Here is an 11,114-nt window from a genome sequence, read left to right on the forward strand (position 1 = left end):
ATGTGTAAGTCTTTTTAAAATTTTTTTTATGAGAATGGAAGTGTAGTCACTTGCAAATTAAGCTAATAAACTCACTTTCATCAATCCTTTGATCACAAGATGATCACCAACACTTCTGACTTGGCTGCACGCACTTTCAAGAGGTCTGTGGCAGTAATAAAAAAAATCAAACTGGAGTTGAATGGCCTGTTGAAATCAACCTGCTGGATTCCCAGTTTGAACATCTTCAGTTCATTTCAGTAAAAGAAAGGACTATAGACAAATTTCCGAGGTACTTCCGCCTTATTTCCTTATGTCAGCAAACAACTTCCATTTTAGAATTTCTCCATCCAAAACAAGAGTGGAGCTGGAGTAACATTACTCATCAAAATCCCTTAGAAAAGACAATTTGGAAATGCCACATCCATCTGCCTTCATCACGACAGGGGAGGAAAACGTTCATGGAAGTAAGCTCGTGCCACTACAAAGTAGCCGCGTTGCCGCTGTGTTATGAAAGGTATGTTCTTCCTATTCCTGCATTTTCATGTGTCCGGTGCTCAAAAAATACTAAAGCTAAAATCTTGTGCATGAAACGACTTGTTGCCTTTTGTATTATTATTACGATGACGATAGTAATTATGATGATCATTAATATTATTTACTGCAATTAGTGTATATGCTGCTAGACTGTTGCTAATCAGTACGTGTAGCATGGCACAGTTACAGTATGTAAACGCAAGTTTTTATTCGTCTGTTTACAGGTGGAAAATGCTGTTTCGCAAGGGAAACTTGACTTGTACGTTGATAGACATATATCGAGACTATGTGCGTTCTACTTTGATGATGGAAGGCTCGACCCCCCGGGGGCAGCCGAGAGGCAGGGGCTGGGACAGACGGTGGCTCGCCTCGCAGCGGACCGTCAGCTTGATCTTGAGATCCAACTACGAGCTTTTTAACTGCAGCAACTTTAAGATAAGCTATTGGAGCTTGAATTACCGAGGACAGCGGGAGAGAACCCGTCTGAATGGCGTACCGCACGCAGGCTATTTTTAGACCGTGACTTTGCATCGTAAAGCGGAAGTAAAGCCGAAGTGGGACATTATAGACCCGCCCTCGCATAGACTTAAAGTAATTCGTGCTACTTTTCGTTGGTAATCTTTCAAAAACGAACATGCCGATCACCCATTGCTTTTTTGGAACTTGTAGAAACGACTCTAGACATTACGACACATGAAGGATGTTTCTTCTTACGTTTCCGGAAACCAAACACTCGGGAGGAAAAAATGTGAAGACCGATTCAACTTGCGCGGACTTTAACACCAGCTCGGTGAATCCATTCACATTTCATATGCAGTAAACATTATGTTGGGTTGGCATGGTCTTTCAGAGGACAAAAAAGTAAGCCATTTTTATATTTTTAACTTATTCTTTTAGCGTAACGTTGTGCCGTACTGCTTCTATCTGACAATGAATGACCTGAAAAGAATTACAATGGTATCTGACTGCCACTGTTACCGTTTCTGTTATATATATATACTGTATATAAAACAACTTTAGTAAGGGGGAAGTGTATATAAATTATAGAATTAAGATGTGTTATCAATGAAAAAATTAAAAGTGTTCGTTGGCTGTCACTGAGTAGCATTTGCGATCGCTACACAAAGCTAACTAAATTACCCCCGAGAACAGTAAGAGACGTAGGACAACCAGAGGATATATAAGAAAGACAGGGCTGATGGTAAAGGATAGCTTGTTGAAACAGGAGAATGTCATTGTCAGTCGCGTCGATAAAAAAGCTAAAGCTATGGTTAGGTCGCCTCGTTTTTTTCATCTTTTTCAGCCTTCGACACTCAAGCCATCTCTTTAACTGAACATTTTCATGTTCTTCCACATCTTTGCCAGTGAATTTGACACCAGGCACATCATTTTCGGAGAGAATTGGTATGTTTAGCTCTTTAAACATCTCCTTCGTACACGATTTCCATTCATTTCCTATTAGGGACAAACGGTGGCTTGTCCCTACTTAGCAACAGTAGCTAATGTCATGAATATTAATGAGCGGAAGTGACGTGTTGCTTGCGGTACGCCATTCCACTGAGGGTTTCGTAATGTCGAGTGAAAGTTTGGCGAGGCTCCATTAAGCTCTGCTGTCTGATAACACGTTCAACCTATGCTCACCCTTCGTTAATATTTTTCAAATAATTTTTCAAATTGGGATTTATGTACCTGTTTTGCACATGCACCAATTGTTTTAAATAAAACAAGAAATGGAATCATGTTGTCCAAATGTTTAATTGCTATCAATGTCTGCAATAAAAAGGAATGACATACTATTTTTCTTTATACTGTATGTACAAACCTTGTAGTATTTGCTTGTAACAACAAAATCCGTGTCAGCCCTGCAAATGTAATATAATTTGTAATTTCACCTCATTTTGGTCATGCAAGTGGCTGGCGTATCAATCTACACCTCACGTCAACACAAGCTGACAGGTTATTATTTTGTCCACGAATGATCAACGAAGTGATAAGAACAATCACACAATCTCATCTACGTCTCATCTACTGTACGTCGTGCTGAATCCATTTTTTGAGATTCCGTGGGTTCCTCTGCTTTGATTTTGCAGTTTTAACTTTGTCAACACACTGCTGACTTCAACCACAACTAATGATGTTTTTGTCTTAAACCAGAAGTTCGGAGCAGACATTTTCCAGATGGCGCTGCCCATACTTCGCTCAGGAAGCCTGTCTATAGGTGGCCTCTCTGTCTCTTTTTCTGCATCAGGTGACACATCATGTCTTGTTGTGACAAGAACCGCCTGCTATTATGGACCTTTATCGCCGTGTTTTGGCAATTCAACTCGACGTGAATTTACACGGAAAGAAATGGAAATTGTCGTTTTGTCCGAAAATATACAACAATAAACAGACATTCATCGGGAGCAGTACATTGACAATATTACCCAGACTGGTTCGAAGGACCCAATTAGTTGCCTCAAACCGTTCTTAAGGACTTCCGAGGTGCCGAATTTTGGTTACCCGGTCAAATACCTTTTAAAATACAAGAGTCCATACAAGCATCAAAGTTTAAAAGACTATAAAATCCTTGGGGCCTACCAGTACCTCGTAGCAGGATTTGTTAAGGAGGTTTTATTGGCGAGAAACACAACAGATGTTTATCGTCAGTAAGGTATGTACATTTTTTATGTACATTGCACATGTAGATTAATATCAAGCAGACCTGTTCACAGTTTTAAGAGGGCATATAAAATGTATACGGCGGATCAATAATTATTACCTTCTGTCTTGTCTATATTTTGAATTAGCCTACAGGCTGCTGCATTCATTAGGTAATTTGGTCATCCCTTCCCCAAGGGCCGGTTAATGGGGGTGCAGATGGTCTGCGGGACTGCTCTGGATCCCGGGTGGATTTCGATGGCCCTTTTGCCAGAGCTGCAATAGGAGGGGTGGGCCGTGCTCACCTTCCCTCCCGATTGGCTAGGGCGATGCCAGGGCTCTGGGATGGCCCCTGCGCAACACTTCCACTTTTCTGCAAGACTATCACACATTTGAGTGGGTTCAGGTTGGACTGGGTGTAATTAGACGCACTGAGGTAGGGAGATTGTTGGTGCCAAGATTAGCGATCAGGTAGCATAGCTATCACACATCTGAGTGGGTTCACACACGACTGGGTGCAATTAGACACATTGAGGTAGAGAGATTGTCGGTGCCAAGATTAGCGATCAGGTAGCATAGAATATGAAGTCAACATATCCACACTTACAGTACATGTGATTCACATAATACTGGGTTCCACACATCACTTTGCTGATTTGTGTACACTCCACCTAATCACGTCCCCTTTGACTTGCTTCCCTTCCTGTTTCCCTTTGATTATCAGGCCCTCCACATGGTGTCCACGAGTAAATATAATTAGCTAACGATAGCACCACTATGTTCAGAGGTACCATAGGTGTGTAAAAATGTATTTCTTGTTGTTTTATTTTGTTCTTCGCTTATTTTGCCTTCTTCCTTCCTTTCTGTCCCCCCATCACTCCTTCCCATTTCCTGCTTTCTCCTAATGAAAAAAACATAATGAACAACCTCAATGGGAGTATATCAAACTGCAATGTGATACATTCAAACTTTTCAGACCACAGGGACACTTCCTATTCTCCGTGTCTAAGCAGCTGAACAGGACAGGTAAAAAACATAACACAAACAAACAAAAAACAATGGGACTCTTGCACCACTCTGCACACAGGCCCAATCCAGACAAATATCAAATATTTTTGAGTGCGCTCGAATGGACTTCCTTGCAAAGAAGTCGTGAGACTTCCTTTAGAGCCATGTGTAACGGGTAAACAGTTGTATGTACCGACCATTGCACGCCAAAGAAGTAGTTCTTGCCCATTGTGTGGTGTTTTTTTTAACAGTCATTTGCAGCATTAAACTGTTGGAATTGATGACACACAAAATTGCAGCCAACCACTACACGTCACCCCTTATCTTTCAAACCTTGGTAAAAGTGCAGATTTTTGTATTTATTCTGCCAATTTGTCCAACCAAATGTACCACAGAACTTCCATATTTTGTGCTCTTTATATGGAACCCTAATAGGGTCATAAGTAAATAAACCAATTTTTAGAATAAATACTCTTTGATAAATAATAGACAGATTGTGTAATATAGCCCTCAAGTTGTAAAATAAGGACATATTATTATGAAAAAGATTTTACAAGTTAAAAAGTGTTATTCACAAAGTATTTTTTAAATTTCATAATCCCTTTTTCAACAATAGCCTTTTTATTTCATTATGTCATTTTTCACCGGAATGAGATTTTACAAGATAAAAAGCGTTTTTCACTGTAATTTTTGCCATGTCTTTTTCCACAAAGGCCTTTTTTTTTCATAATGTCGTTTTCCAGCACAATGAAGCGTGTGCTCTCAATCAAATGCCTTAAGGCGGAGTCAGTTTAGTGATTGGCTGGACGGATTGTGGATTTTGGCTAGCTGCGTTAGCATTTATAGCCACCGCATGAGTTGGGGGGCGCTGTTGTGCCTTCTAATGTGAACAAGTGGAATCACACAAATCCAAAATAACTGTGATATGCGCGTCAAATAACTGGCTTGACAATACAGCCGGAATATATCTTGACGGTCCTCCTCCGACCTCTGTTCACCAGTCTCTATAAGTTGAGGTGACAATTATTGTAACATCGGCAAGGAAGTCGCCGGCTTCGTCAGGTTTCTTTAACCATTTATTTCAGAACTTGTGCAACACAACACAACTACTGTCCGCCGTAGCCGACACCAGCAACAACATGAAGATAGAAAGTAGAAAACAAAAACGTCCCACTCTTTCGCACCTCTCTCACTCTCACTCGTCACTCACACGGTGCGTTCAGGAACAGCATGCAAAACACAACCGCCACACCCCGATCTGTTACATTATTTTTATCATTATTTCAATTTTTATTTATAATTTATTTGTTTTGCTCTGTATAATTGTTATTTGTATTTGTACCTGCAGTATTCATGAAGGATTTAGTGTAGGGTTTTGGGCTGTGGAACAAATCAATCGAATCATAATGTATTCTTATTGGAAAATCCATTTCGACTTACAAACTAGGTTCTGGAACTAATTAGATTCATATGTAGATTCTTTTTTTTTTTACGGTAGGAGGGGCAACTGCCCCCTCTGGGCCTTCAGTATTTTGATCTGCATTTAAATGAACTGTGTTTCACCGCCGCCTTCATTCATATTTTAAATTCAAATTAATTGATGTAGATTACAGGTTAGAACACAAACATTGAAATGTACTCAATGAAACTAAATATCAAAAATGATTTTTGACCTTGATTCTCTTTGACAATGATTCTGAAATATATTGTTGTATTGGATATGTGGTGTTTACTTGCCATTGACATCCTTCGGCCTGCGGCAGGCGGCATCATGTCCCCCTGCAGAGAGCCCAGTTCATCTGATTCTTCAGAGGAATGTAAGGAAGAGCTTGTAGAACGACTGACTGATGACAAGCTTTCAGACGGCGGTCTGAACATGAAGCTAGTTTTTCTAGACTTTGGTATGAGGACCTCACTCTCCACTGAGTCCCTGAGATCATCATCTAGGTTGTTATTAGAAGACATCCGTCTAGCACTATCGCACAGAAGAACTTCTAAATGGCTGGCATCCATATGTTCTCTCTGATGGGTGTCATCGTGAGGGCTCGATGCACTTTCCTCTGCTTTGACCGCCTCTGATTCCAAACCAAGATGGTTGTCCACTACTGTTGCGAGTACCTCTGGACCTTGATGAGTTTGGGAAATGACATAGTTCTGAGCTTTTTGGTGTGGTAGGTTAGGTTGGGGGCAGATGTAGTTTGTTTGAATGTGCCCCAGATAAGCTGTACTATTGTTCCTTCGAGCCTCATGGCTTGTTTTGAGCCCTATGTATTGAGGAGGCTTGACATCTTCTGGTATGACTTTAAAGGTCTGAGTCAAAGGTCCATTATAAGGTGACATATGGCTCATCATGCAATGATGTGACACTGATGCCTTCCTCTTGGACTTCAAAATGACACTGTCATCTTCCATGTATCTCTCTCCCGAGAGCGCCTTTTTGATTTTTCTGATGCCCAAGTGCGATATTTCAAGAATGTTGAGGAAAAGCGAGACACCAGCTATGACTATCATGAAAACCATGAATATGGTCTTCTCTGTGGGCCGAGAGATGTAACAATCTACACTATTGGGGCAAGGCATCCGCTCACATTTATACAGCGGGTCAAGTTGGACTCCGTATAGAATGTATTGTCCGAGGATGAAGAACACCTCCACCACAGAACGTGTAAGGATATGAATGATGTAGGTTCTCAAGAGGGAGCCTCGAAGAGGGGCCTTTTTTACCTTGCGCTGTTCATCCAGCTTCCTCAGCTCCCTCTCGAGTCGTTTATGTTCATCCAATGGCAACTCTGCCTCATCCATCTCTTCTTTTAGCTGTATTCGTTTCCTATGCCGGTCCTTCTCCAGTGCTCGGATGCAGTAGAGCGCATGGCCCATGTAGACCAGTGAGGGTGCGGAGACGAAGATTACCTGCAAGACCCAGAAACGAATGAGCGAGATTGGGAAGGCACGATCGTAGCAGACAGCCTTGCAACCTGGCTGGTCAGTGTTGCAGACAAATTCAGACTGCTCGTCATCCCATACATCCTCAGCAGCTGCCCCCAGGATCAGCATGCGGAAAATGAAGAGAATGGTAAGCCAGATCTTGCCCACGATGGTTGAGTGAATGTGGACCTCTTCCAGGATGCTTCCCAGTAGGTTCCAGTCACCCATCGTCAGGTTCTCACCACTTTATTGCCATATGCCCTCAAGCTGAAGAGACAAAAGATAAGAATCTTGATACAAAGGTACCTATAAAAGCCAACATCTTGTATAAATATTTAGCATCCTCTTTGTAAAGAAACTCCCATCTTAAAATTGTAATCAAAGTGCCAAAGTCCTGGATAGAACCCTTTCTAGATCCAGAACTACTGATAACATGCAAAATAATTTGACAGTGTTGCCTTGAAATATGAGTTTATTTGTTCCTTGACCTTGCTTGTGACAAGGACAATACAAATACTTGTATCTAAAATTGATTTCAATATTAAAGCAAACCTCAGACCTAAAGACTTATAGGTTCTAATAAGCCACAATTGTCCTCTTTTACTAAAATATGTTATTAGAAACACATAAAATATTGCTATTCAATTTAAAATCTAAAATATTAAGTACAAGTTTTGACCTACGGAGGCCGCCATGTTATATGTGCGCAATGGACGCTCGGGATGATGAGGTAGTTTTTCACTGTCAATAGAAGAACACTACGGGGTAACGGCAATTCCTTCGACGCGGCGAAATGTCCAACACATGCGCACATCGGTTAAAAGACGCTTGTGCTTTGTGTTTTATTGAATCTTTTTTTTAACTTTTTATTGCCTCAAAATACTTTTTGCATTTGTTTCCGTCTCATACTTTTAAGCATTGTGTTTTCTTGTAGTAGCTTTAAAGCAGATTGTTGATCTGTTGACCACATTAGTCACATAGCATATCTAAACCACCCTTATTTGATATTACGATGTCGAAGTATCTTCTTAAGGCATATTTAGTATGTTCTGTCTGTATGCATCTAAACAAAACAAGCTGAAAACGCACGGTAGTACTTTGGGTGTCAAATTCTCCTCTAGCAGCACGTTTCGTAGGTGTAGCACATTTTAGCAGAACACAGTTTTTTCCCCCCTACTTTCGTCTCGTCTCATCCCATCTTTCCTGTTCATTTTGCTTTTGCTGCTCGTTTTGTGAAATATCGACAGTGCTGTCATGGTCATTAATGTTCCTCTCGGGTTCAAATTGAAAGAGATTAATAGATGACATGTTTATGTTGCTACAGTCATACTCTGGAGCCCGGCAGCATAACCATGTGACATCACCGCCCTGCGACGTCAACAACAATGGCAACCAATTTTACAAATTGTATAAAAACGAAAACATCAAGAGGGGTTTCAATATTATGTGTTTACACCTTGAACACCGGGGAAGGCGTATAGGATGAACATACAGTTGAACTGTGCTGGAAACTCAGCTTCTCTCTGAGCTTCGCAATAAGTCAGCAATATTAGACATTCTTTACAGAGGATAAAGAGTACCTACCAGTGTTGTTACACAGTTTATGTTAATTAAGATTGCTGTTGTGATAGAATAAACATATCACCACACAGATACTAATGATGAGCCTTTGTACTTACGGAGTTTCCAATTATATGATAGCAAGTGGTAAAAAAGGCTACATTTATTTTAATACAAATATGTAAATCTATTACTTTTACGTTTAGTTTGAATCTAACCTTCATCTGAGAGTGATAAACATTTTTGTGTCTCATTTTTTGAAAATGTCTATCAACCTGCCACTTGTGAAGTGAGCTAAATCACAGTGCCTGAAACAAGACATATTTCAAGTTTGCTTTTGAACGTTAGCGCAAGAAATAGGCCTATGTAGAGAACTAAAGTTGAGTCACCCGAAGGCACCACTGTAGTACCAAAAACAAATCTGAGCAAGACAATAGATACATTAAAACATTTGGCAGTAATAAATATGGTATTCCCTCCAAAAGTGTGAAACAGTGAGTCAAGTTTGTTTATTTTTGCAACTGGCTGTGAAATTTGATTAGCATAAAAAACACAATATATAACATGAATATGTAACAAGTTACTGAGAGGTCAGTTTTTTTTTATTTTTTATTTTTTTATTCGAGGCATTTGCATAAGCTCCGACACATAGGAATAAGTGTGATCAGTTAAAACGGATACTCAATTGGGGTTACATTTATAGGTTGATTGGCCAGGCTAAAATTCTCCACTTTTTTTGTGCCTAATAAATTGCTTTGGCGTTTTAGCAGTGCATTTTTGGTCATTATTATCCTGCATGATCTGCCAGTAAGCTTTTATCGCATCTTTCTTCAAATTCACCATCATCAAAGCCAAAGCCATGTCATTACCTTCACTCTTTTTCACTGGCAGACTTTACTTGGCATCATGAGCAGATGATTTGGGTTTAAACAAATATGGCAAAGCTATCCTCTTATTTTAGCATCTGGTACAAACTGTGAAATCTTTTGATTAAAAAAAAAACAAACAAAAAAAAACAAAGTCTTTTAGTTTTAAAGAGAAGAAAGAAAAAAAAAATACTGTACACTGTATAAGTTTAATTTTTTCTTTTATCCCAGACAGTGTGTTTTAGGTTCTTTCACTCTGATGAAGGCGGAAGTAGTCGCCAAAACATGTCAGGTAAATAAAACAATCTAAAACACATTGTCTGGGATAAAAGAAAAAAAACAATTAATCTATAAGTGTAGACAAAATGAACTTAATACAACTACTGTACACTGTATATTTTGTCTAACTGTTTCCAATACTTCATACGGTGAGCATACAGTATTACTAGAATACATCCAAATACAGTATATATTGAAGACCAGGTACAAAGTTCTAAAAGGTAGTAAAATTATTTTAACAAGTAACTTTCTGAAGTTACTCTACGTTTGTAATGTACAGCTTGTTCACAGTAAGCATACTTTAGGCATGGGGCGGGGTATACCCAGGACTGTTTGCCAGTCAATTACAGGACATTTATAGACAAACAAGTATTCACTTCGACATTCACATCTTCTCTCTTCACTGAACCCAACATGCCAGGTTTTGAGACATGCAAGGAAACCGGAGTGATTGGAGAAAAACCTCCACAAATGGGAGCAAAATATTCAAAGTCCACATAGTAAGAACAGGGTTCACTTTCAAATCCCCTGTCTGACAACTACAGTATATAATGTAGCTTTACGTTCAATACAATATTGACATTCTATTTACAGTAAAACGAGTTCCATCTTGGATACATGTATACAACCCACTGATGGTTATAGAAAGTGTGTATATGTCATCACACTGGTTTTAAAAATATTCTTACTGTTTTAAGTAACTATTTTTAGGTAGAGGAAAGAGGACTGATGAGGCAAAAACTATACAATCTGAACTTGAAAGATCTTGCAATATCTTGTAATGACCGTGAAATTGTTTAACCTTAACCATTTAAACAGTGAGAAACCAATTTTGTATTGGAAGACTAAAACAATAGATTATGGTAAATAATACTTTTTAAACAAAACTTACAAACTATTGGGATCCCTCTTTGCCTCTTGCTGTACTCCATAATGATAATTTAATAGCCGAGGACTCCACTGCATCAGTCTGGCTAACCCATGGAGGTCAACATTCGCTGATTCCAAGTTATAATCCACAATATTTTGTTCCCTGCTCGTTGTGTACCTCTTTGTGCTGGAAGGCTTTAGGCTGGGTGTGCTGTCCCGTGTTACACGCTGGGTTCACAGGATGTGTGCATCGATTGCATCTCGACGGGACAATGTACCCATCCCCCTCTCTTGTCCGACGCCAGCAGTGCCAACTCCAACTATTGCCATCAATATCACCCTCACTGACAGAGGGCTGTGATGTTTGTTTGTGGGTAATCATTCATATGCAGTAAGATACTCTTCTAATGACTTCAGCATTGATGAAGTTAGAAATTAAATTGACCGAGC

At 39.7% G+C, this 11,114-nt stretch overlaps 1 protein-coding gene across 1 annotated transcript in view; it reads right to left on the reverse strand.

Annotated features, from left to right (window-relative positions):
- The window catches only part of LOC130930786 (gap junction alpha-10 protein-like), a 30,722-nt gene extending 19,974 nt beyond the window's left edge, over window positions 1–10,748 (reverse strand). The window contains exons 1-2 of the mRNA XM_057858908.1: window positions 10,687–10,748; window positions 5,902–7,356 (exon numbers count right to left, since the gene is read on the reverse strand). Of these exons, the coding sequence (XP_057714891.1) occupies window positions 5,902–7,317 (1,416 nt within the window). The 5' untranslated portion in view covers window positions 7,318–7,356; window positions 10,687–10,748. The remainder of the gene's footprint in view (window positions 1–5,901; window positions 7,357–10,686) is intronic.
- Window positions 10,749–11,114: the final 366 nt, after the last annotated feature.

Source organism: Corythoichthys intestinalis, chromosome 15, assembly GCF_030265065.1.
Source record: "Corythoichthys intestinalis isolate RoL2023-P3 chromosome 15, ASM3026506v1, whole genome shotgun sequence".
Classification (NCBI taxonomy): Eukaryota; Metazoa; Chordata; class Actinopteri; order Syngnathiformes; family Syngnathidae; genus Corythoichthys; species Corythoichthys intestinalis.